This window comes from Uncinocarpus reesii, genomic scaffold (genome assembly GCF_000003515.1).
Source record: "Uncinocarpus reesii 1704 scaffold_1 genomic scaffold, whole genome shotgun sequence".
Lineage (NCBI taxonomy): Eukaryota > Fungi > Ascomycota > Eurotiomycetes > Onygenales > Onygenaceae > Uncinocarpus > Uncinocarpus reesii.
Window position 1 is genome coordinate 4,546,412 of NW_003052500.1, and position 25,308 is coordinate 4,571,719.

The following is a 25,308-nucleotide window of genomic DNA, read 5'->3' on the forward strand; positions in this document are numbered from 1 at the left end:
AAAAAATTCAATCAGAAACAGGCGGGCGGGGTCGAATCGATTTGCATGTCACAGCGCATGATGCTGATTACGAGTAACGAGGGCAAACGCAGAGAGATCCTCGATTACTAGAATGAAGACGGAAATTTGCAGTGGTCGGCGGAGGATGGCCGCTGATCATCATGCAAATCCTGTGGGAATATGGAAAAGGCACGGAGGACAGGCCGCAGACAAATTCCCCATCTTCTCTTTGTTGCAGTTGATGTGCTTAGTATGAAATGTGTATGTATCCCGGCGCAGATCTACTGGAGTTTCACGCTGTAGGTGACATTGAAAGCCCGCTTCCACCGTCGGTCTTCTCATCCGTGCCCATCAGATGAACTGCTCTCTCCTCCGTGTGTACCATGGTTGGCAAATCAATCCCCATCCTCACGAATCACTAGTTAGCGGAGCCATCCGAAATCGTCATGCGCATCAAAGAATAGAACACGGATGCCCAAGAGCCAACCGTGCCTGTTTCCTCGTCTGACGCGGTGCGACCTCAACAACTATTAACAATGAATCCATGAGCCGGTCAGTCGGGGCAAGCCTTGCAAAGTGTCTCTCACACTTTCGACGTGTTCAAGCAAGGGGGATCCCTGGCCGTGTGGGCGACAATTCGAAGGTCGCTGACCTTTTTTTCCATAAAGCCATGGCCTCTGACTCCAATCGGACTCAGCAACTGATGATGATGCCTTTTCCTTTCCAGGTTTTCTCCTATCTTTACGTATGCAAATGAGGATCATCGAATATAAACCAAGCATAGCGGGTCTTCCCCCCTGCGTGAGAGATCGTGGAGATTTCCGTCGTCGCCCTGTCCCGAGAGGCAAAGTAAGAAGCCATCAGTCTGCATTAGACCTTCGGAGCCGTCTGCCGTTCAACACAGACAACAAGCTGTAGCAGCAGATTGCCGGGCTGGCGGCAAACGGCACACACAGCTATACAACAACGCTGTTCCATTCTCACTCGTTGGCTTCTTCCCGATTCCGTTCGAGCGACGTCACACGGCGGCAAACTGAACGTCCCAGGATAAGTATTGTACTCCCGTTATTACACATTTTTTCCTTCCGCCCTTGTGAACGCGAAGAGGAGGAATCGCAATCCGGCGATCTTCCCTCGATGCGATGGGCCGTTGCAACTTGCAACATGCCATGATGCCAGGCTGCAGCAAGCTCCGCGTTTTTCTTCTTTCAACGTCCGTTTGGGGCCCCGGGTTTCCAAGCCGCTTCGAGAACAACGCAAGGCGGCTGGCGACAGGTTTTTTCTTCGTTCTTCCAGGGGTAACGAAAATCACAAGATAAAACAACGCCCCGATCCACGCTGATAGGTGGGAATCAACCATGATGAGGGAAAAAAAATCAAGAGTCGCCGCGCCCCAGCTCGTCCTGACCGGCTTTGGGGGCAACAGACTGGCGACAGTTGATGTCACAAGTTGCTGATCACTTCACGTCAATCGGTTTGGAGATTCTCCAGCATGACGTTGCCAAGGAACCCAACGGTTCAGAATCTGCCGGGAATACGAAAAGAAAAAATGTCGGTGGAAGAGGTGAGATGAGAGATATCAGAGCGGGATGTGCCGAGGGCGACTGTAATAGATATTGTTTAACCTCCCTCTTGTTTGCGGGAATGTGACGGAACATCTCTTTTCTGGGAGAAAAGATGAAGTTGGAGCATGGAACTCGATCAACTTCTTCCCAGCCTCCAGTAAACAAGGGACGCGATTCAGCCATCGTGCCATCATCATATATATAACGAGTTGCGGAGTACAGAGTAACTCCTCCGTGCCTGAAACCTACCTCTCCTCGCCTTCACCCACAGGCGGCAGCAGTATTCCCAGCCTCCTCCAGCCTTTCTGAGACGGATATGATTGCTTTCAATGAACAGTCGCCAAGCTCCAGTAGCTGTTGACTACTCCGGACGCTCCGCTTCTCAACACGTGGACAGCCAGGCCGGCCGCGATGTTGAACGGGGTTTGAGATCCTCAGGCTGATCTCCCGACAGCATCATCAATATCAGAGGCGGTCTGCAGTGTGCACCCCGACCTGCTTTTTCCCTCTCTGTCTCCCTTCCAGCCAGCCTTTGGAATCCGTGCCAATACTTGTCCTTGCCATGCTCTCAGCATACCAGTGATGAACGCCAGTATAATTTCTTTTCCCATCCTGCATGAGGGAAAACGCACCTTCAAGCATTTTACGAGCTGCTTCGCCCAATCGCTGGCCTGGGAATCTCCCTTCCCCGGCCCCGTTCTCAATCCGCCAATCTGCTCTCTGTTTTTCCAATTCGAATCGTTCCCCAGCCGCTGACCGGAGTCACATCCCAAGACTCAAGGCTCACGAGGAGAGAGCAACAAACAGAATCTTGTCTCTCTTTTCGCTCTCCCAACAGAGGTCGGGGTTTGTTGTTTCCGGGTCTGCGGAATGTTCGTTGACTGGCCTTCGCCATGTGTAGCTTTCGGAACCTCGCAGCCGGAAACTGTTTGATGACCGTTTGCCACCGCTTCTTTTACATACATTGCCCTCGTCCATTTTTTCTTCTTTCGATGAACAGGACGGTTTTCTTTGTCTTCCTCAATGTGGAAATCAGATCAAAGTCGACTCCCGTTTTGTCATAAAACGGCCCAAAAGTCGACCACACCTGGTCTGAACCCCAAAGAGCTTCTCTGTGCCAAGGGTGCCTATATTGATCCCTGGAGGATGCGTTCGAAACGTTCTCGAGTAAGAGCCTTTGATATGCAACAGGGACAATTCCAGAATCTCCGTGGATCCCGGGATGGCCCGTTGGCCGTTAGCCATCGACCTGTTGTGATGTTACTCCGCGCCCCATGTCGAAAAGATCCGACTTCTTTGCCCCGGAATATCTGGAGATGATCCCTGTAATCCTCACTTTGTATAAATCCATTATTATTACCGGATTTCGAGACATCTTGGGAGCGGTGAGCTCGCCTTACATGCTGGATTGACGAATAAATCAACAACTGAACACCGTACTATCTTAGCTCATGCAGTTATTTCTTGGATGAAGCTGGTATTTCGTTCTTCCCCCGGACTCGAAACTTCTACTTATGGACGCTGAGCAGAGGAACACGCCCGCAGGAACGACAGAACCAATGATCCTTTCTCCAACAGCAGCATTGGCGAATGCAGGACCCACGAGGTTCCCGGGTCTCGAAAAGGCTCATTTCGGTTCCTCCATATTTAATAGGAGAATTCAAACCAAAACGAACCCCGGCTGCAGGCCCAATGCATATGTTGGTCCTCTCCTTTTCTTCCTTTGGAGATTATGCATCTGCACTATGCACACTTTGTTCAAGCTTAAAAATCAAACCTCATTGCATCAACTCGGAAACCCAGGTTGGAATGAGTGAAGCATAGCTTTCAATTACGGACACCTAGAGTCCACGACATGCAGCTTTCATTTCTCCATCAACGCTCTTGGGGTCAGTTTGCCAGGCCTTCTTTGGCATCTCACTCCTGGTGTATATCCTCCGTCCTCGCATACATGGGAATAACGAGATTTGTTTCTGAACGCCAAGATCGTTGGAGCCTTGGGAAACCCCTGCCTTGCTCCAACTATTTGCTGCACTGCTTGAGCAAATAACCGAACACTTTGAGCATTTTCGAAATTGCATATGTTTCGATCTGGGCCAAATGGAGGCCTTTTTCAATCTTGGGGATTTGGAATGTTGGCAACTGGGCTGCACTTTGCAGGCTTGAAGTCTGCGAGAAAAAAATGATAACCGATCCGATCTGGGCCAGGACTGGATGGTCTCCCATGAATTTCCGGGGATCCTATCGAACCATACTGTTCCTATTAACCCTATTAAACAAGGCATATCTTGTTGATGGAGATTCCTACGCTCTCTTTATTATTATTATTTTTTTTTTTTTCGCACACCGAGACAGTGAAATGGGGTTTGATCTACCCTCCAATTGACCGTTTGGTAGGCTATACTCGAAGCTTCCAGGGGCACTTACTCCTAGAAGGCGAGCTCCAATATTAAGACTGACAGATCTGTAGGTAAGAGCTGCCATTGAGGCCTCTGCCGTTGTAGCGACAATATAGATCAGAGGCGGTTGGTAGACTGTCGAATGCCAGATGGACAGGGTATAACTACTTTACCATAAAGGGCTATTTCTTTTATAGCCAGTCAAGCAACCTTTGTGTGATGCTATTACTCAACGAGAGTGATTGCTAGCATCCTGGTCAGTCTCTCTGGCAGTAGCCTATTCTTTCCCTATGTGATTTGGTTACCAGGGCCTTCCCTCACCAGTCTGTAACACACATATTTTCCTCCCTAGCTTTTATTGTATACTCCGTGAGCGAAAACCAAAATGGGGATGAGAGCTAAACGCTTCTCTTTATGGGTGCCAGAGCATCCCCGATCAATTGAGCTCAAGTCAACCAAATTCCCTGGTGTTAGGAGTCCAACGGCCAGGGAACGGTCTTAACATTTGCTGAAGGTAACAGTCTCATTCTGACATTTCTGGGGTTACATCATGGGCCTCTCCCGGGAAGAGGCTGCCACTCATTGATCTCCAATGTATTACTCGGTAGAAGCTACCTTTACAGCGAACGCCATACTACAAGAACTGCTCACAGCGTCTAAATGGACCTTTCAGGTGCCCAGGTACACAAAATGAGCAATATTTCAGCTCCAGGGCCAATGCAAACAGTATTGTGGACCACCACACTTCATATAATCATCAAGCAGGTATGTAATAATAAGGCAAAACCAACTCCAGTCTCCAATCAGAACAACACCATCAAACTCCATATTCTACAAAGCAAAACAACAAGGCACGAGCCTCTCTTTAAGCGCTAGAATCCCTTAACGAGAGGGTAGGCGATGTTTCCCACTGGTACAAAGCTCTGAACACAGCCATTGCTCCAGCTTGGGTCTCGACTGTTCGACCGCGGCCACGATCATTCACATCATGCTTCTCCGCATTCACAAGCATTATGGGCTCGTTGGCTTGCCTCGTCTTGTGTTTGTGTAGGGAATGCTGCGTGCTAACTCCAGGAGACCCAGCTGCACCAGCTGCTGAGCTTTGTCGCTGCAGAAATCCAAATTCGCTTTTCGTGACGTTGGAATTTAGGTGATCAACCGCATCATATGGGAGTATGGACGTCTCTGTAGGATTGAGGTTGCCATCAGGATACCTCCTACCCCACCAGGATCCAAACTTGCCATCGTCATCCTTGGTCATGTATGCAGCGTTGGCATTATGTTCAATCCAGTCCCGATAAGCAGCACACTTTCTTTGATGCAGGTCAAAGTCACTTTCCCAATCTTTGGCACTCTTTGGTTTGTTAGGGTCACGAGACAAGAAGTCATCAAGCATGCGTTCTTCCTGCGGCCTCAACGGACGACAGAATTCGGCGAAATGCAAGAAGAATATGCCCTTGAAGGTCTGGCTATCCTGGCTGCAAGTGCCTGAACTATCACACGCATCTTCGAGGACACCTCCTCTTCCTAGCCCTTGCCATTCAGAGTCGTGTCTATCAGGCCAACCAGTTGACTTCATAACTTTACCGATAAGCTCGTGACCATCATCCAAGTAGGCAATGGATCCAGTGGCGAGCCAAAGGCCTCTCAGTCCACTAAGAATGACCCCTTGGTTATAGGTATAGAGCATAGTATTCAAAACATCACAGTTGCCGGTGCCGGGATCGTGCTCGCTCCAACCACGAATGTGGAATCCATCCGCATACAACCCATTTCGCCCAATCATATTCGAGTCTTTAAACCAGTTATATGCAGTGATGGCAGCTTCGAGATGGACGGGGTTGCGCGGAACGGATACCCAATCATCACCAGAGGTCGTTTTGGTCGACATGGGGTCACTGATAATATCGCCAGGGAAGTAAAGGTACATCCCAATGCTCGCGGAAATGAAGAGTTCATTGGTGATTGCATTCTTGTACGGTGACAGCCATGGACTCCAGACCATTCCGCCAGCGCAAAGGCTGGTGTCCCATCCTTTCGAAGCAAGCTCGTAAAAGACACGAGATCTATGCGCGGCTGGAACTCCGAACTGGCTCCCATGCCAAAATTTAAGCAGGGTGTCTTTGGTTTTGGAGTACGACGAATAGTGAAGCTCTGAATGCAAGTCCTGGAATTTGATACTTTCCAGCCATTCAAGCACCACCCAGAGCATATCGTCATAAGCCTGTAGCCGTAGTCCGAAGAAGTCCTCGCCATACCAGAATGTGGCGGTTTGTTGAAAGTAATAATCTATAAGATTATCGTATGCCAATGCATCACGAGGCTGCGAATCAGGATTGTCACAGCCGCCCGCAGCTGTGGATGGAGGCGAATGACGGAGAATCAGGTCTAAGGTTGAGGAGAGTGCCGAAAGTGTTGCAGAAACCTGCGTTCCCATGACAGCGGCGGTCCAGTCATTAGCCGATGGCCATTTCGCTTGCCATATAACGAAATAATTCGACTGCATGACACTGATGGCATCGAGCATCCATTTCAAGGTACCTTTGACAGGGCTGGGATCACCCGGGAGGGGTTTCTGGGGTCCGCCGTTTGAAATCAGACCGCTCAGCGGATTGGTGAATGGCTGTCCACCCAAAGGGAGTTGCTGACTTTCCATCAACACATTTATTTTCTGGCCCACAAAGACATTGTCCAACGGCTTTGCTAATGTTGTGTTCCCGCAAAAAAAGATGGTGAGTGGGACCGTAGCCCAGAGAAGAAACGAAAGAATGCCTTTCCATGGAGGCAGGAGTATCGACAAGCGGGCCATCATGTCTCAGTGATGACGACTCGCAGGCGTCTTGTATGCTCACGCCTGACGGTATCCAAGTCATCGAAAAGGAAGAAGGCAGAGGGCCATGTGCAGCGGTATATAAGACTCGCAGCCTCTTTCCCTGGTCCCGCCTCGGATGCGAAGAAAAGAACGACGGAATTCCCTCCCTGCCGTCGCTTTGTCGCATCATCCTTACTGCGGGGAATGGCTTGGAAGGTGGTACTCCGTGCTCCCGGCTTGATTACATAAGCAGAGGGAATAGCGGTTCCCTTCTGATATTGCTTGCAGTCAATGATTTACTACTGGCTTCGAGTTGATGGAAAGGCGACAGGGCACATTTCGGCTATCCCACTACCAGCGGTGCATTGTATTACACTTCACATATGCGTGGCCCTTTTGGGCTCAAGAAACTGATATACCAAAGGAACGAGTGTGTATTGCAATTTTATTGGTTTTGAAATTGTAGGTATCTGTAAGTAGCCGTTAGCGATTGAAGCTCGAGCCAGTTGTTGCTTACATACCTAGTCATTTGATTCATCAAGCGCCGACTCGTCTCCCCGTCCAACGCGGCGGCGCGATGAGATGCTCAATCGCACGAAGAGACGTCGTCGGCTTTAAACGGGTTCCTCACCAACATTCTTGAGAATTGCAGCTGCCACTTTTGACGTGAGCACGAAGGGAAAGGCGAACCACATTGCAGCTGTGGTGTCAAGCAACTCTAAATGTGGTATAGCTAGAAGGAGAAAGGTCTCATCCTTTTTTTTTTTTATAGCATAGAACTCGAGTTCCGGTTTCCAGAGATTACCGTTCGATACGACCGCTCGTCCGTGTGCCCCAGCTTTATTGTTTCGCAACAATTTAATCTTTCCCTGCCTCTGGGCTGCGGGTTCGTTCTCGGCTTCGACTTCTGCCTCGATTTCCACGACCACGATTTCCATTTCCACCGGCCCATTTGCCTTTATTGGCTGGTGGGGGTCGAACAAACGCAAAATCAACGTCTAGGGTCTGATCAAGTAGTTTCGCGCCATTGAGAGCTTTTATCGCAGCCTCCGCCTCGGGGAGCGTCGTATATTCTATTAATGCGTAGCCCTGTTGTGCAGCCCGGTGTCAGATTGATATATCAAAAACAAGTCATCTTTCCGCTCAGATTTCCACAGGAATGCGAGCTAAATGGACGCAGCGAACAACCCCACCTTGACATAACCCGTCCTCCGATCCAAGTTCAAGTTGAAATTCTTGATTTCGCCATAGTCGGCAAATAGGTCTGTGACATCCTCCTCTGTAGCCTCCTCGTGGATGTTGGTTGCTAGGACAATCCATCCTTCGATGCTTCGGACAGCCACCGCTCCTGCCCGAGTTCGTATGTCTTTGCCTGTGAAGGAAGAGCCGCGATCGTCCGATGCGGGTTGATCAATATCCATTTCAGATGACATTCTGAGTAAACAGCGAAAGAGTCAAAGCCGCTAAATAAGCGTATATCAGGTAGAGCGGATAATCAATGGTGTCGAGCTGCGCTGGAGCTTTCAGATTGAGGCAGGCCGCAAGAAGTCACCCAATCCCCAATAGGCTTAGCCTCCCCAGCTCCAGTCCTTGGCAGCTGCTTAGTAAACCGGGTAGTTCCTCGACTTCCTCTTGAGTCCTGACTCAGTGACTCCTGGGAACGTCGGCGTTTTCTGCGCGCGTTTTTCGATATGTCGAGCATATGCTACGGCTTATTCTTACATGCTATAAATCGACATTCGCATGTGAAAGCGGGAGGTGCTTGGAGTGCTAGTAGCTGCATGCTACATCCGTATTGCTCCTTCAAAGTTAATCCTCGTTGTATCAAAGGAATATATGGCATCGTTGACGCCCAGCGCACAAATTCAGTAATCTCTTGTGCACGGGCTTACGATGGATCGAATTGCTGCTCAATCGTCGGAGTGGAAGGAAACGGCCATCGACCAATTTCCGGTACCGTGAAGCCGCTATCTCCTGCCTTCGATGTGCTTCTTCAAATGCCGCTTCCTTGACGTTGGATATTCTAGGGTTGGCGTGCAGACTAAATATATTACAGAGTGTGCGCCCTCTCTGGAAATGCTTTACTCTCACACTGCACCCTATTACTACCTCCTACTGAATGCATGATTTATGATTTACTTCTATCTATGCGGACTAGCATTTTGCTAGTGTATATTTAATCAATCCTAAAATCGATGCTGCTCCGGGCTGCACTTCTCTACCTCTTAGGGGGTGATTTCGTGTTTGCGGGCAACGCGGACGATTGGAAACCCAGATCGGTATACCAGATTCTCACAGATCGATTTGCCCGGACGGATGGATCCACAACAGCACCATGCAACGCAGAAGACGGTATAACCTGCGGTGGAACATGGAAAGGAATCACGGATCATCTGGACTATATCCAGGGGATGGGGTTTGACGCCATTATGATATCCCCCATTACAAAGAATGTCAACGGCACGGTTCGCTATGGAGATGCGTACCACGGCTACTGGCCGCAAAATCTGTATGAGCTGAATCATAATTTTGGAACGCGTCGGGATCTTCTCGATTTGAGCAAGGCTGTTCACGATCGAGGGATGTATTTGATGGTTGACGTTGTTATCAACAACATGGCATATATCACGAATGGCAGCAACCCGGCTAAAGATGTCGACTATTCAACGTTCGTCCCTTTCAATGATCAGAAGTATTTCCATCCCTACTGCAAGATTACGAATTACGATGATTATGAAATGGCGCAAAAATGCTGGACAGGTGACAAACTCGTACCACTTCCCGATCTCAACACAGAAGATGCCAAAGTCACGCAAATGATGGCTGCATGGGTGAGGGGTCTAATCTCCAACTATTCGGTGGATGGTTTGCGAATAGATGCGGCGAAACACGTGGATACCGACTACTTGAGGAATGTTGTGAAAGCGTCGGGCGTATTTGCTATAGGGGAGGTTTATGAAAAGAACCCGAAGATTATTTGCGAGTATCAAAATTATCTTCCAAGTCTGCTAAACTACCCTGTTTACTACGCGATGATTGAGGCCTTCAGCAAAGGGAACATGTCTGTGCTTGTCGAAGCCGTAGAGAAAGTGACGGTTGTCTGCAAGGATACTTTTGTTCTCGCTGCTTTCTCGGAGAACCATGATCTGCCTAGATTTCCATCCTTTAAAAAGGAGCTCTCAGTAAGTGCTGTGGAAGCAAGAATCAACCCAACCATACTGACCGACTTCCCTAGCTTGCCAAAAATGTGATTGCTTTTACCATTCTCTCAGACGGAATTCCAATGTACTATCAAGGCCAGGAACAGCATTTTTCTGGTGACGGAGTCCCAGAAAACCGTGAAGCGCTATGGCTGTCAAAATATAATACTCGATCCCCACTTTATAACTTCACAGCTTCAGTCAACCAAATACGTCGACAGGCTATTCGTGTAGACCGCGATTATCTTGAACATCCACTGTATCCGCTATCTAACGAGAATGGCATTTCCGCATTCCGTAAAGGGCATGATGGGCGTCATATAATCGTTGTTTACTCGCGGCATGGCGAAGACGGAGCAAGCCGTAGCATCAAAATCCCAAGATGTGGACATCAACACCTGGAATTTACTGAAATTACTACTTGCCGAAATCACACTCTTGATGATTGGGGTGCTCTCCGAGTTACGGTGTACAACGGCCTGCCTAAGATATTCTTCCCTGCAAATCAGATGGGGGGAAGCGGCCTGTGTGGATTTGGAGACTGGCCTATTAGTGGTTCGAAAAAGAAAGGGGAAGGGAAGTCAAATATTGATAAAACCCACTGGACAAACGAAATCCCGGTCAACCCAAAATGGGGGAGGCGGCCAGGCCGGGAAGGATCCAGGCCAGTGCATAGGGCAAAGGCGAAGAATTCCAAGAAGAAAAAGCGGCCGAAAATCTCCGGATCTGGAAAGACATGGAGTGGATGGCCAATGCCGGTGTTAGTATCTTCATTGGTGACGCTCCATTTTGAGCTGTGAATAAGGCCGCAGAAATGTATTTCTGTTGCCGGGTTGTCATCCTCGAAAAAGCCTTTATCCCCGTGGTTGGGACGAATATGGAACTTGTAGTATTATTAAATACATATTTTGGTTTAAGCACTTCATTTACATTGAAAGTTTCCATGTGCCTTGATTGTTGGATATGCCATGAGGCAGGGTATTCGAAGGAATTTAATTTAAAGAGTTGACTCAAAATCGGGATATACTGAGCGGAGATTCATCAATTCCTAATCCAGCCTTTCAAAGTCACGATTCGTCTTATTTACCACATTGTGGTGGTAGTGCATTCAAAGCAGGGAGAATTGTGGAAATCTAGCGATCTTCGCGTGTAACTGTTCTTTGGACGTCAAGACTTTCAAAAAATAAGTTTCTCTCCCGCAAAAATGAAAAACCGAAAAACGAGAAATCGAAAAAAATATAATACAGAATCTCCCACCTTCTGGAGTTGGAATTTCTTATCTTCTATTGTTGCCTCCTCTCATTGCTAAAATCTGGACCATCCGCACGAAGATGTTCAAGAAATCCAGCTCAAGACTGATGCTCTCGTTGACGATATCTCTTCTCACGAGTCCACGTTCCGCCATGCGGGCGTGGTACAGAATCTTTTGGATATCGTAGAGTGTGAAACCACCGAATACAGCGAGACCACCATAGAGCCAGAGACGTTCAGACCACATGAGCGTTCGGGTCGCTGTAGCCGGAAGAACTAGTGGAGCGAGGCCGGAGAGAGCAACGACACAGACGCCAGCAAGTAGCGGGCCGCCGAGGTAGAGATATTTCTCCTGCTTGGCAGTGGCGCCGACAAAGGCGATCGATCCCATCATACCGACGGTATATAGACCAGCACGGGCAAGGATAGCGGGATGCAGGAACATCAGTGGAGCGATGACGGCGGCTTGAGCGACGTTGAAAGCAGTCCAGAGGCCATATTTTTGGATGTAGCTGATTATCCACGAATTAGTTTACTTGAGCTCTTTCGCATCGGGGAAAAACGGTAGAACAAAACTTACTTTTCAGGTTTGGTATAATAGGTGCCGTACATTGTTCCAATGCTGACCGCTAAACTCAGGCCAACCACCAGAAATGGGTTTGCGGCCATGATCCGATACGAAAATCCGCTCGTATGTAACGCGCGGGCAGCGATACCAATAATGCCGATACCCAAACCAGTGTGCATAAACGTATCGTTCAAGTAACTCCGTTCATAGGGAGCCATGCCACCATCTTCTCGCGTTTCACGGTTGAATATCAGATTTGTCGCCACAATACTTCCGCCCACGATGGCAGCACCGTAAAGGAGCTTTTGCGTCAAGTTTCCTCTGTCTGCCGCTTTGTATTGTTGCTGCATATACGTCCGGCGGAAAGTATCTCTGAAATTTTGCCGGGCATTGGCGAAGGAGGACGAAATGAATGGGGTGGAGGGAGTTTTGGGAGCTTGCTTTGGGGCATTGTGGATGAAGCGCAATCCAGTGTTGGTCGGTTTTGAAATTTGTCGAAAGGCCGTCGACACGGCGAAAGGCCGCCGCAGAACGAAAGCCATGTTTGCGACGATATTCTCGAGGGTTTGATATTGCAGTTGTAGAGTTGGAGAAAGATTTGAAGTCGCGGCGGGCAAAAAGCAGCAGAAGGGGGATGACGTTAACGGCTTAGTAATTGGTTCGGCATGCTGAATCTTCCAGAAGTGCAGGCTTAGCCCACGTGATGCCTGTGATGACATAATCGCCTTATCAGATGGGATCAGCGCCAATATCAGTGCAGGTCGTTATTGCGTCTACGACTTAGCTTTCACTTCGAAAAGCAGTCGCAGCGGGCTCCAACAGCTTCGTCTCCCGATCACTCGTGTTCTGAGAATGTCTCTAGTCGAGACCCATCACCTTAGCTTTCTCCCTGAGTCTCTCCCGATCCATATCGCGCTATATTGCGATCTGACGAATGGGGCTTTTCTTCGGGAGCAGCTTTTAGCTGGAAACTCAGACTTCGAATATGCATTTATCGATGCTAGCATGGTAACGAACCCCGTTTTTGACAGTAGACACCTCTGGGTGGATATCGTCCACGCGTTGCGGAGGTCTACATCTAACTGCTCCAGCGGTAGATCTTCTCCCGCAATCATCTTCTAGCAGCCGTTTTCAGAGCTGTTCGGGATTATGCCAATAATCGTCTGAAATCGAAAAATGTCCATTCGGAGATCGTATTTGCCCTTAGCGGGAACAATAATGTACGGAATAACCCTTTACTTTTTACGAACATGTCTATACGCAAGTGCAAACGTATTTAGCGCGATGCTGATGCTCTAAGAAAAGATCGCCGATTCATTCCGTAGATTTGGCATATCAGAATCTACAAAGAACCTTCTCGTGGTCAAGGTTTCTACATCGCCAGAGACTACTCACTCCAGTGTATCTAAACACTTGGAGCAAAACATCAAAGCTATACCTTGCCCGTTCACAGAAAAATCCTTAGCATCTATGGTCGATAAGGCAAGGATAAGAAAGGTGTACAAACTCGGCTCTGTTGGGGCCGAGACCTTCAAAAGACTTGACGAAATTGAGCAAGGGAAGGGTGATAGCGAAGCAAGAGCCGTAGTGAGGAAAGAGATCGAAATGCTTCTCATGGGCGCGATAGCCCTAAGGGGTGCGACATGATTGAGTTAGTATAAAATGGCCTGGCTAGAACTTCGAGTCGTCAAGTATTGTCATTATTCATAAAATATCCGTAGTCAAAATCACACAAAAGTCATGGGCAACACCAAGATCCTCCCCAATGCTATCTAAAAGGGAACACTACTCCAAGAATTGCTATAGATCACGGCGCAACATGGCGTTTCTTTTTCCAAGTACAGCATATACCCTTGCTCTCACACCATTCCCTCACAGTGGTTCCACTTACTTCGCTATCTTCTCCAATTTGATCTAGCCCTTCAGTGTTTAACCAAACAGTCAAGTCGTCCAACACAATGGGGTCATACATTAGGATCTTTTCGAGCCATGTTGGTCGCTTGACTCCATTAATAGCGACTAGTCGTGGTTGTGCTCTGATTGCTTTGGTGATTTGTTGGTTGATATCATTGCTACCCTGTTCCTCCCCAACATTGGCTTCATACCGAGTTCGTACAGACAGGAGGCTTTCCGACGCCATCGTTCGGGTAGACGACGAAGGAGTATTGCTGGCGAGTGAAGGGTAACTATATGCTCCTCCGGTAGGATTGTTGTCATTGTCGCTGTCATCACTGTCCGGAATCACAATAACAGACTGGGTTGTTAACAGCGGCGACCCCTGAGTAGTACCAATGTCATTGGATTTAGAGCTCCCTCGAATGCAGTCAGGGCTCTTGGCCGCATATCCTGTATTTTGAGATGTGGATGAAACTAGCCCCGGAATATGATTCGAGTTTGATCTTGATTTGCTTGCGCGTATATCCCGGCTCTTGATAGTATCACGTTTGCTCATCTGCTCTGCCCTAGTGACAGAATCAGGCAGCGCCGTGTGGCTCGCTGGCAACATAGCTGGAATGTGAGTTTGCTGCTGACTTTCCCAGCACTTTTCCAATAACGAGATCATCTTTTCCCGGCTTCTTAATGGCTTGAATCCAAATGAAGCTACCTTTTGAGCTAGCTGCGCTGTGGTAAGCCCCCGAAAACTAGGTATCGACTGCCCAGAGGTACTTTGCGTCTTGACATTCCCCGAGTGACGAATCTGAATTTCCGGACAGACTGGATTTTCTATGGGGTCTTTTGGTCCGGTTTGTGGAATTTTAGTCAGGACATGAGACACGTCACATGGGTTTTCAAAAACCATTTGACTAGCTACCTGGCTATGCATCGGGCTACTATCAATAGGCGTCACAAACGTGGAGGCTTCAACAGACTCGAGGGTTTTCGGGTTGCTTGAATCAATCATGTCCACGAACTCGATATCATCATATCCTCTCGAACTAGCATACCAGAGGCTTTTCGAAGTTTTGGGATTTGAACATGGAGATCTGGTCTTTTGTGGACGAGAGTTTTTTCGGGGAAACTGCGCATTTAGGTTGAAGTTCGCCATTTGTGGTTCTTCATCTGAAGAAACTCGTTCCAACTGGCTTGATGTCCCAAAGAGACACACCTGGTCTTCTAAGGATTTGAGAGCATCTTCAATGGAGGCGACCTTAAATAGAGGTGCCTCCTTGGCTTTCTTGACCCCCTTTTTTTTGGTCCCGGATTTTGATGTTTTCAATTTTTTAATAGCCCCCGAAGGGCGTTCGACGGCCTCGCCTGATGGGAAGAAATCAGCAAGATTCGACATTTGGCGGGAATCCTGATGTCCGTATTGAGCAGTAGAGAGGGATGTAATCGTGGTAGATGTAGTTTTGCGAGAGCGCCTACTATGTGTACCGTTTGGATTCACAACGCTCTTCTCCGGCGGTCTGCTAAAATCTCCCTCCGAAAAGATGTCATTGGCTGTTCCTTGGAGGAGCTAGAAGCCGTTAGCAACCTCTAGCAGCGTATATTGAAGACCACTGTTATCTTACCTCCAACCGCCTTTTTGTCGTCGGTACTTCTCTTCGTAATTCATTTTCCATGGTTAATGTTGAGCCTTTTGTGAAGCCATAGTCGGATAACATTGAGCTAAACTTTTGGCTTCCCGCCGCAGATACATTCGACGGTGATAAGTTCCGAGTTGGATCAACAATATCTATCGATGTATCCTTTATCGGTGTCCAGCTACCTCTCCTTGTAGTTGCGAGTTCCAATCGTAGTTCTCCATCCTCCCATTGCAAGCTATCTAGTTTAGCCGCTGGAATTTCGCTTGGGACCTTCGACGACTGCGTTGGTTTTGAAGCCGTCTTGGCCAGAAATTTCGTGCTTCGACCGGTTAACGTCCTGTTGGAGCTACTGAATTTCTTGGTCTTCCGGGTGCCGCCCTCTTTCGTAGGCGCCTTTAACCGTCCTTTGGGTGAATGGATTTCCGCCGACCGGTACGGGTTCCCGCGAAAGGGCGACCTCCCGTTTCTCTCTGTGCTAACCAAGAATCTGTCTTTCCCGTGTGCATCCTTGGTTCTCTCCGATGGCCTCGGCGGCACATTTTCCCTGCCTGGGCTTTGAGTTAAAACGCCAGGAGAACTAAACAAGTGATCTGAGGAACGCCCCGTAGGCCCTGCTTCAACAGTGTATGGATCTCTAGCCTCCGAAAACTCCCCCAGAAGAGAATCTAAAATCGACGATGCGGAAGGCACCGAAGGGGATGAATCAATAACGATGGGGGTTGCGGACGGCGCGAATATCTGGCCTGGCGACGGCGATCGGGTTCGGCGGCGGGAGCTGTTTAAAAAGGACATTATCGATATCACAGGGCCAGCAACGGATAACCAAGCCAGACGATGGCACAACCCATTACCTCTCCCCAAGCGCCAGCATCGGGTTCGTGAAAAAGATGGCCTGCTCCCTCGCCACCAAAACGACGTTGCGATTCTGCCGAATCCCGGAAAGCGGTCTCGTCGGCAAGGCAACGGCTGCATCGCCAAGATCTTCACCACCGACCATCTCAACTCATTACTTTGCAACTCTTCACTAATAAGACCAGCTTCGTTGGAACTTAAAGAACATGTTATATTGAAGGAGATATCATCATCAGGACTGCATAGCTGCTCCTCAACAACCATCTTCTCAAACGCCACTGATATCAAGGAGCAACTTGAATAGATATACACAGATGAAGGAACCAAAAGATACGCCACGGCTCGAACGCCCATCCCGACAAAGCCGGAAACAAGGGGCTTCAACGATCAAAAAATTGAATTCTCTATCTGCTGCATATTGACGAAAAAATTTCCAATGAAAGTACCCTCAAATCTCTCTAGCGGCGTCTCAACATTCCATCCCCAAACGGACTAGGACTGGAAAGGTCATGATTGCCTTCAGGCGTGCGGTTAGGCTGAGTGCCTATTTGCGGTTGGCTTCGATTTTGAGGTGGTGTGAGACCTGGCTGGCTGGTCATTCCGATATTTGGACCGTTTGGTGCTCTCATAGCCGGGGTTGTGGGAGTTTGCGCCGGAGCCTGAAACTGATAACCGCTGTTTCTACCATTGGTCTCCAAGCTGTTCTGGTACCCATGGGATGCCGTACGCCCCATTGGCTGTGCTATTGGGAAAAGAAGTTCCGGTATAGCCCATGTTCAAGTTGCCGGCAAACGGATCTTGAGAATTCGGAACGCGAAATCCTTGTGCCGGAGGTTGAGTTGTTGCTGAAGTGCCAAACTGACCGTAACTATTAGGTCGCCCAGCCAAAGACGGACCTGCAATTCGTGTCAGCTATATTTCCATTTGAATATACCCATTTCCTTTTAATCGACTCACGACGTGGAGTTGCATAAATGCTTTCGCCAAAAGATTGTGCTGTAGTGTCTGTTCTTGGGACCTGAGGTCCCAAGCCTTGCAATGAAGAGTATGTTGGACCGTTCTAAAGGTTCCCGCGATTAGCAAGCTATCCTCAACCAGCTGTTTTATTATCGGGGCTGCTTACTCTTCCGTACGTCCCAGGCCGAACCATAGTTCCTATCATAGGGGGCCGTAGTCGTTCGAGCTCTTGTCGAAGTTGTTGATTTTCTTGTTGAAGTCGTTGATTATCTGCACGCAATCTCTCTAGCTCTCCTCGAGTGTAAGATCCTCGCGTGATCGGATCTGTTTGCGTACAGGCGGAGTTACTAGCACTGCAGTTTGCACAACCGGTCCGATTGGAATCGCACTTCATCTTGCGTGCCTAAGAAAGACAAGCCACTTTAGCTCCTGGAACACGATAGGCCTCAGCTTATTGTAAGCCAAAACGCGCAACCGACACTTCAAGATTCAAGGGACAAAAGACGTTCTCTATCATCCCACACAATGGAAGTATCCAGATTTTCATGCAGCGGGGGTCACTCCATGTCAATAAACTGGCCTCGACAAAGGCTGTTTGTTCAGCGAAAGGAGGCAAAAGTACAATGCCTTTATACCCTTGTTCTTCAAGACAACTCAAGGTTTTATGATGGGTCGATACAAAATGATTGAAGGCGGTTATTTTCAACAAAAGCCGGACATCCTTGAAGTGCTGCAGAGTAAAAGATATTGACATACCTTACATCTGTCGCATGCCTGGCCAGTTCGATGTATACCAGCCATCTGCCCTTGCACCATTGCGGAGTAATCGGGCTCAGGACTGTTTTTTCCACGTCTTTGCTTCTTTGTAGGACGACGTTGGATAGGCGATGGAGCTGGTGCGGAGACCTGCGCCTTTTCTTGCTCTTCGACTGCCGCCATCTGGTCCGAGTCGTCCGCAGAGTCGCTGCCGTCCAGGTTGACGTATGATTCCCAATCTTCCCTATCTTGCTGTTTCCCAGAAGACTCTTGTGCTTCCCGTTTCCGAGGAGAAGACATCTTTTATGTACGTTGATGAAGAACGCCAGCTGAGAAGAAAGAATATCAAAAAGTGAAAGGGGCTCTAGGGGTTCTGATACTGATAGGTTCTGCTGATAGAAGTGTCCCCAATTGCTAGAAGGGTTCTTTCAGTGCAAAACTGAGGTGGAAAGTAAGGTGCAAGCTTTCAATCGAATGTTTTGAACAGTGAGGAAAAGGTGGAAACTGGCAAGAACAATCTGTTGTTCAACCTGGAAGAAATTATATGTTTTCTTCACAAGAAAGGCAGAGCACGTGAGGTTGATTGTGTGAAAATCTCACGGCTCTTCCCGTTCAGGACTGACCTAGCATGCTGGTTAGCGCGATAAGAAGGGGATAGAATGGGCATCCTGTTTCCCCAAAGGGAACAATTGATGATGCCCTTTCATAGGGCTTTGTGAAAAGTAAGAACCAGAAAGAACATGCATGTTGAAGGAAGGTGAAAGATAGTTGGGTCCTGATTATGGCCCCTTTTAAATATTGACAGCAGAGAATTTGACAGTGGCAGCCATGGCCACTGAGAAACAGGTGAGTAGAATCTGAGCAGTGCTTTGATAGCAGTAGGAACAAGCTGACTTTTAAGCAGTGGCTTGGTTCCCTTGCTTTCAAGGATACCATTGTTTGAACGAGGCCATAGAGGAAGCTATAGAGACAATACCCTGTTTATTACATATATAAACAATGAATGGACTCCATAAGGAACGAGGCGCTCGCAACTTGACTCGATACCAGCGGAGTCGTGCATTAGGACTCGCTGGATTAGCTGCGCCGAGAAGCTGCTTCACCCACGCATCTCTAGCTTTCTCTCAAACTCAACCCGTCATCAACTAGTTTAATGGGATATTCGATTCATCTCGAGACGAGAACGGGTTGAGTGCTCTGTCCCAGCTACAGTACACTGCAACCCCCCGTATAAAGCCCTGAATATACTACGGGCTAGACATGGTTTACATCCTTCTAGCCGTTTCGATGATTCGTACATGAGCTTAAGTATTTCGAAATACACAAAGAGGAAATCTCTATGGACGATGGGCTTTGCGAGGCCAGCATTTTTCCGCCTCGAATCGGATGATAGCTTCATACTTCTCACCTGCACCCCTTTCTAGTTGGAAATTGGGGTTGGTTGAAGATGAGCGCCAGTGATTGATTTCCTGGCATCCCAGACATCTTTTATGATCGTCTTTTTGCGGTTTATAAATCAGCTTTAGACAATGTATTGTGCACTAGGTTGTCGGCGGATACACCCAGGCGTGCTTGTTTACTTGCGATTGCTAGTCTTTGGATCATTCGCCTTGCATAGCCACGGATTGACCTACAACCCTTTTTCGTTCTAGCTAAAAGCAACTCCTTTTAGATTCACTCTGGCCTGACGAATGACTTGACCTACGAAGAATCACTTCCATGGCCGTCTTCACTCATCGCCTTCTACCTTTGTTACTCCCCGATATCGATTGAATTGTCAGCTAAGGAGCATCCAACCCGGGAAAAGATGATCCCACAGGCGCACTTTCAAGCGGCAAAAGCTCGGTTTAATCATCAGATGACAAGTACAGAGAAACCAAACGCTTCCATTGTATATATGCTACTACCTGACCATCCTTCTTTTCTAAGCCCCATAGGTTGCTCTGACTCCATCTTATAAAATACATCTTCTTCTAAGACAACGCCAATGGAAAACGATCTGTGGAATAAACCAATGGGGACGGAAAACCATCAATAGCTCCCCGCAGAGGTACATACATGGGTGGAAGCAGGGCTGTAACCAAAAGAAAAAATGGCAAAATGTTAGATGCGAAAGTTAACAGAATAAGCTTTCTAAATCAGGAGACAAAAAAAAAAAGTTCCAAGACTTTTCTTGTACAAAAAAGTTCAGGAATAATAAGCCAAATATGTGGGTGTACCGAGTACAGAAGTGGAAAAAATGCTCATGTTTCTAAAGCCTGACGGGTCATTGCAGTCGTTAAGTTCATGGCGGCTTCGATGCATTATATTCGGAAAATAAATCATGGTAGTGGTCATGGCCTGAAATGAACTTGATATATACATCAAGTGATGGGTTCTGCGGTTGGCTGACTTCGAACAGGTTGTTTTGCAATGCACGAGACACCAGCCGATGGGGAAAGTATATAATCATCCTAGAATTGCCGCTATTATCTGAGGAGCCTTTCGGTGTGCGCCACGGTCACGAAGCGTATTCGATCGCTATACTTTCGATGGCAGCCGAATTCAAGCCAGGGTGTCAAGTTCTTGCACTGGCTCACGTCGAAAACGCCAAGCATAGGACAGTTTTCTACCACTGACTCGACGCCGGTGCCTGTGACCCGAACACACCCGCGGACAGATAACTCGTGGAGAAGGGGGAGATGCAAGCCGATGGAGCGAAGAGAGGCGTCAGAAACCGCAGAGCCGCAAAATGAGAGGTTAAGATAAGTGAGCTGGGGACATCCAAGTGCAATCACTTCTGTTGCAGTGTCTGACAATGCACAGCAAAAGGACTAAGGCTATGGTTAGTTTGCATTAGACAGGTGAAGGTGGATACGGGACGCTACCAAATCAAGTTCCTGGAGCGCTTTGGCAGCATTCGTGAGGTAAACAATTGCATTATCCGTCAAATAAGTGCAGTCCGCGAGGCAAAGCTTCCTAAGGCGAAAGAATTGCACGTTTCCCCAATATTGAAAGCCCTGGTCAGTAATCGTGGTGCATCGTGTCAAATCCACCTCTTCTAGACGAGAAGCAGCATGCGCGGCAATGTGATGCATGGAACGGTCTGTGACGTGCTTGCAATACGACAGCGTGAGCCGTTTGAGATCGGGGCAGCCATACACTGCGCCAGCCGGCGTTTGAATAGGGGTTTGCATGGGCCCCTTTTGTCCTTTCCCATTCGGCTGCGGCGGTGCATGAGGACCAGGGACGAACCATCCAACGATCCGGGCCAATAAAGTATCGCTAACCTTTCTACAATTACTGAGATCAATCTCCTGTAGATCCTTGGCCTTGTTTGCCATATCAAGGATCGCCGGAGCCGTGACATCCCAACACTTTTCATCCTTAATGCTCGAAGGTTGGTTCCACATGAATTAGCCAGGGCATTGAATCCTTCGTCGGTAATATGAAAGCAATTGTTGATATCAACAACGCGTGGTCTGCCTCCAATGAACGGGCAAATGAAATCTGTGATAACTTCATCTGTGATCTTTCGGTTGTAGATGCTAAGGTCAAGGAAATGCAGGAGGTGAGGTGATTTGGTGATTAGGTTGGACCAGTGACGTGAAACCGACCGCAATCGAAGAAGGTGGTGAAGTTCCATATGTTGGAGGATGGTAATTAAGATATCGTCGTTGAAGATTCCGCGACTGTTTCCGAAGCTAGGCCGGAATACTGGCTTTAAGGAGCTCACGGATGATGTTGGAAAAGCCTGAACTTGCTTGGACGGTGACAAGCTGCGTGGAGAGCGATTCAAGGCGGGTACCTGGGAGGACTGGTCTGCTGAGATAGCGTCATCTGGAACGATAGGAGCAAGCGAGCCACGTCGTGATCTCGCACGCATGTTATCCAGATCGACGCTAAGATAAGGGTCAGGATCTGACGGCCGCAAAACCGGCGCATCTTCGAGATGGTTTGGTTTGTGGAAGCTATCTAGATCGCTCTCTGTAAAGGTAAGCAGCGGCATTGACTGTCTCCGGGTCGTTGGCATAGCCGGTTCACAAGGATCAAAAGCTCCAGCTGGCGGTGCATCCTCCATGACGACATCCCCGCCAGATGCAGCTTCCAGTCGCTTTTTAGCGGTGTTCTCAACTTGTTCCTTGATATTTTTCGGGCAGCGCTCCCAAAACTCAGAAAGAACTTCACCGCTTATCATCAAGCATTCTACCGCACTTACAGAGCGGACGGTGGCGGTTCGCCGTGGTGCCAACGACAAGCTGACAACTTCGCCAAAATATTGCCCCTGTCTGAGCCTGGCTTTGACCTCCACACTGCGCAGGCTTTCCGCATCTGCACCTCGACGTGTGGCACGAGGGTCTGGCCGTTCATTGATCACTTCAACTTCGCCCCGGACGATAAAATAGATCTCTCGACCGTAGGAGTCCTGTCGAATGATATCTGTAAAAGGGGGAAATGTCCGTGGCTGTGCGTTCAGACCAAGAAAGTGAAGGATATCTGGAGGTAGCTGAGAGAACAGAGGCAGTTCTTTTAGGAGCATCCGAACGCTCACAAGTCCGTTTGCTAGGGCGCTTGACGTAGACGTCTCCGCTATGCTCGGGCTAGGAGATTTCCGCTTTTTGCTGATGATGTCAAAGCGGCGCTCATCGTCCAAGCTCATGTCCCCGGAGAATGCATCACGCAGTCGTTTTGACCCACGGCGCTCCCCAGCAAGTCGCTCCGGGCGCATTGGCAACGGAGCAGCTTGAGTCTTTTTCTTCTCCAGGATTTGTAGTCTTTCTTCAGCTTCTTCTCTGATGGCTCGTTCCACTTCGGGAAACCTTGGAAGAATACCCTGGAGGTCCTCCTTGGTCAAAACCACGAGCAAGCACCGCGTACGCGCAATGATTGTTGCCGTCCGCGGTCGATCCATGAGGATCCCAATCTCGCCAAAGAACGCGCCCGGCTTCAGCTCAGCATACACACTCTCCCCGTCCCGCGACGTGACGGCCACCGCACCCCGCACGAGCCAGTACATGGCCTTGGCCTCATCGCCTTCCGTCAGGATATAATCATTTGGCGAGTTTAGCTGTGGTCGTAGCCGCAGGCCGATCTCCGCGAGGAAAGATTCCGGGGTTGACTGGAACAGAGGAAAGGACCGCAGGCGGTCGATCAGATCCAGCGGCATGCCCCGAATCTGCGATGCGGTGAGAGGCGACGGATGGATAGGACGAGAAGGGTTTGTTTCCGAATTGAACGTCCGGATCAGGGACATGGGGTCCGCGCCTACGGCGGCCGTCTTGCCAGCCAACGGGGAGGCGCTAGCGCCTCTGCTCATGCGCCGCATCCCTCCTGGCATTCCAAAGCCTGAAGTCGTCTATCAAGTGTTGTGTGGCAAATTGCTCACCATGGCGATTGACGAGATGGACAAGCAGATGTACAGCATTCGAGGATCGGGGTCGAGGGCCAGCGGGAGACTAAGACGTTGCACACGAGATCAAAGAGTCAGCTTAGAATTCGACGTCGCGAAACAATAACCAGCCAAAGTAGCAATAATAAGACTAATAACCGCAGGACGGGGTCTCTGGGGAAAGTCTGACACGGGGGAGGTCCCCAGCAGAAGCCCGGTCGAAAGAATGGATTTGGGATCTGGGCTTACCGTTGCACCTGCGGATGGCGAGCCGGTTAGCGTGCCCAGTTGGCCAGAGTTTGTGACGCAGCAGGATGAAACAACCCAAGAGCACGAAATGATCCAGCAGCAGCACGGCGGCTCCAGAGCTCGAGGAGTGGCAGACGGAGCGAGGATGTGGGAGCGAGGGCAGCGACGCAACCGTGCGAGCTGGATGAGAGGGGAAATGATATTCACGCATCAAAGAGCCCGCGAGCTAAGCAATGCACTGCTACCAAACGCGATTATTTTTAAACCATCCAAGCTCCGATACGGGGGCGAAGAAGAAGCCCCAGCCCGGAAGCAAACAAAGCTTTTTGAGGGCGTGTGACGGGTCATTCTGGGAGGCAGATCTACGGGGCATCGATCGTAGTGAATTATAAACTAGTTACCTGGTAGCTGTGGAATCAGCTCGTCCCTTTGCCTTCTCAGGCACATTTGGGGGATGCATGCTCGTATTCCCATCGCAACCAAACGGCCAAAGCTTGACTCGCCCTCGACGGCGTTCTCCCGACGTTCTAGAGGCCTTCTGTCGGCGCTGAATCTGGGGAACCGCCGCCAAGTCGGAGGAGAAAATCCCTTTCATTTCTAGTGTGTCTTGGACGCCCGTTTCACCATCACGGACGGTTTACGACCAAACTGACATAAAAGAGTACATTATTGCTGAGTCGTTGTAAAGAAATGCTTGCACTGAAAAGACAACGCCGCCCGTCTTTGCTCCCTGCCCGTTGAGGCCGCTCACCGCTTCATGTGGTGAGGCTGCTGGTGGTGATGGTGATGGTGCTGGTTCACGTCCGCTGAGACACTGCTCGCCGTTTCGGGGGGCCGCTCCTCTGCAGGAACGCCCCTTTCCGCCGCTTTACTGCCTTTCGGCACGTTGTCCTCGCGCTCGAGTCTCTTCAGGTCGTCTTCAACCCGCACCTCGTTGGCTCCGACCCCCTCCAGCCCCGATCCGTGATGCTTCCCGTGCTTCTGGTCACCGTGCCGGTGCTCTACCGATGATTCCCCCTGCATGGGACGCCCCAATCCACGGTTGACATCTGCAGACGTTGCTCCGGTGATTGTGGAGCTGGCCGTGGTTTTGACGGACTCCTTGCCGTGTGCCCGCTCGACGTTTTCATTCAGCGCCTGGCCGGGAACCTGTTCTATTGGGTTGGGCTGGAATGTCCGGTCTGGAGGCGCTGTGCCGGGGGCGAACGTCTCAGCCGCGTATTCCGGGGCGTTGTCGTTTGGCGATGCCTTGGCCCCGGGTTTGTGCTGCGGAGAGTACACGCCGGTCAACATCTCGCCTCGTAACCTAATCGCGATGGGGGGCTCAAACAAGGCCAATTTACCTTTGGAGATTCAAGGTGCTCAGACTTAGGAGGATGCGGGTGGAATTGTCCGTGGAGATTGTGAATTTCAGAGGTACTCATTGTGACGATCCGTTCGTGATGTTTGAAATAGCTAAACGTGTTTTCTCGTAGGCAAGAATCTCCAACCTCAACAGCTCAATTTGCATATATCGTTCCGTGTATGTTCATTCATATACTCTAAGCAGCGCTCGAAATCCCCGTTTCTTCCAATTCCTTTCAAGCGAAACGGCTATACTTGTGACGTCACTCGGCTGGACAGTGACTTCATCCAGTCTGAAGGTGGCCAAACTGAGTACATCCTCTGCTTGTCAGTTCTAGAAATTTCAATTGTACTGGAGCTCTCCAGCAATCTCTACTTGCACTTATGTCACACTTGCCTGTTCGTGGTCCACCTTTGGCCGTTTGCTTTGATGACAGTGGCACTGATGGAACGTAAGACT

At 49.2% G+C, this 25,308-nt stretch overlaps 8 protein-coding genes across 8 annotated transcripts; 1 reads left to right on the forward strand and 7 right to left on the reverse strand.

The window, feature by feature from the left end:
* Positions 1-2,348: 2,348 nt before the first annotated feature.
* On the reverse strand, positions 2,349-2,543 carry UREG_01750 (uncharacterized protein; the record flags this gene model as incomplete). Its single annotated transcript, XM_002542188.1, has 1 exon — positions 2,349-2,543. One exon carries the CDS (start codon positions 2,541-2,543, stop codon positions 2,349-2,351), a length of 195 nt encoding a protein of 64 aa, XP_002542234.1.
* Positions 2,544-4,829: 2,286 nt separating this feature from the next.
* Positions 4,830-6,773, reverse strand: UREG_01751 (uncharacterized protein; the record flags this gene model as incomplete). The annotated part of the gene is made up of 1 exon (XM_002542189.1): positions 4,830-6,773. One exon carries the CDS (start codon positions 6,771-6,773, stop codon positions 4,830-4,832), a length of 1,944 nt encoding a protein of 647 aa, XP_002542235.1.
* An 861-nt stretch (positions 6,774-7,634) lies between these two features.
* On the reverse strand, positions 7,635-8,209 carry UREG_01752 (RNA-binding protein 8A; the record flags this gene model as incomplete). The annotated part of the gene is made up of 2 exons (XM_002542190.1): positions 7,635-7,865; positions 7,970-8,209. The coding sequence occupies 2 exons, from the start codon at positions 8,207-8,209 to the stop codon at positions 7,635-7,637; spliced, it is 471 nt and encodes a 156-aa protein (XP_002542236.1).
* A 762-nt stretch (positions 8,210-8,971) lies between these two features.
* On the forward strand, positions 8,972-10,776 carry UREG_01753 (uncharacterized protein; the record flags this gene model as incomplete). The annotated part of the gene is made up of 2 exons (XM_002542191.1): positions 8,972-9,958; positions 10,012-10,776. The coding sequence occupies 2 exons, from the start codon at positions 8,972-8,974 to the stop codon at positions 10,774-10,776; spliced, it is 1,752 nt and encodes a 583-aa protein (XP_002542237.1).
* Positions 10,777-11,252: 476 nt separating this feature from the next.
* UREG_01754 (uncharacterized protein) lies at positions 11,253-12,337 on the reverse strand (the record flags this gene model as incomplete). Its single annotated transcript, XM_002542192.1, has 2 exons — positions 11,253-11,739; positions 11,808-12,337. The coding sequence occupies 2 exons, from the start codon at positions 12,335-12,337 to the stop codon at positions 11,253-11,255; spliced, it is 1,017 nt and encodes a 338-aa protein (XP_002542238.1).
* A 1,265-nt stretch (positions 12,338-13,602) lies between these two features.
* Positions 13,603-16,114, reverse strand: UREG_01755 (uncharacterized protein; the record flags this gene model as incomplete). Its single annotated transcript, XM_002542193.1, has 2 exons — positions 13,603-15,252; positions 15,308-16,114. 2 exons carry the CDS (start codon positions 16,112-16,114, stop codon positions 13,603-13,605), a joined length of 2,457 nt encoding a protein of 818 aa, XP_002542239.1.
* Positions 16,115-17,698: 1,584 nt separating this feature from the next.
* Positions 17,699-18,187, reverse strand: UREG_01756 (uncharacterized protein; the record flags this gene model as incomplete). The annotated part of the gene is made up of 2 exons (XM_002542194.1): positions 17,699-17,722; positions 17,888-18,187. The coding sequence occupies 2 exons, from the start codon at positions 18,185-18,187 to the stop codon at positions 17,699-17,701; spliced, it is 324 nt and encodes a 107-aa protein (XP_002542240.1).
* Positions 18,188-20,355: 2,168 nt separating this feature from the next.
* On the reverse strand, positions 20,356-24,928 carry UREG_01757 (uncharacterized protein; the record flags this gene model as incomplete). Its single annotated transcript, XM_002542195.1, has 7 exons — positions 20,356-20,700; positions 20,755-20,845; positions 21,157-23,212; positions 23,505-23,684; positions 23,906-24,057; positions 24,256-24,770; positions 24,848-24,928. The coding sequence occupies 7 exons, from the start codon at positions 24,926-24,928 to the stop codon at positions 20,356-20,358; spliced, it is 3,420 nt and encodes a 1,139-aa protein (XP_002542241.1).
* Between the last annotated feature and the right edge of the window lie 380 nt (positions 24,929-25,308).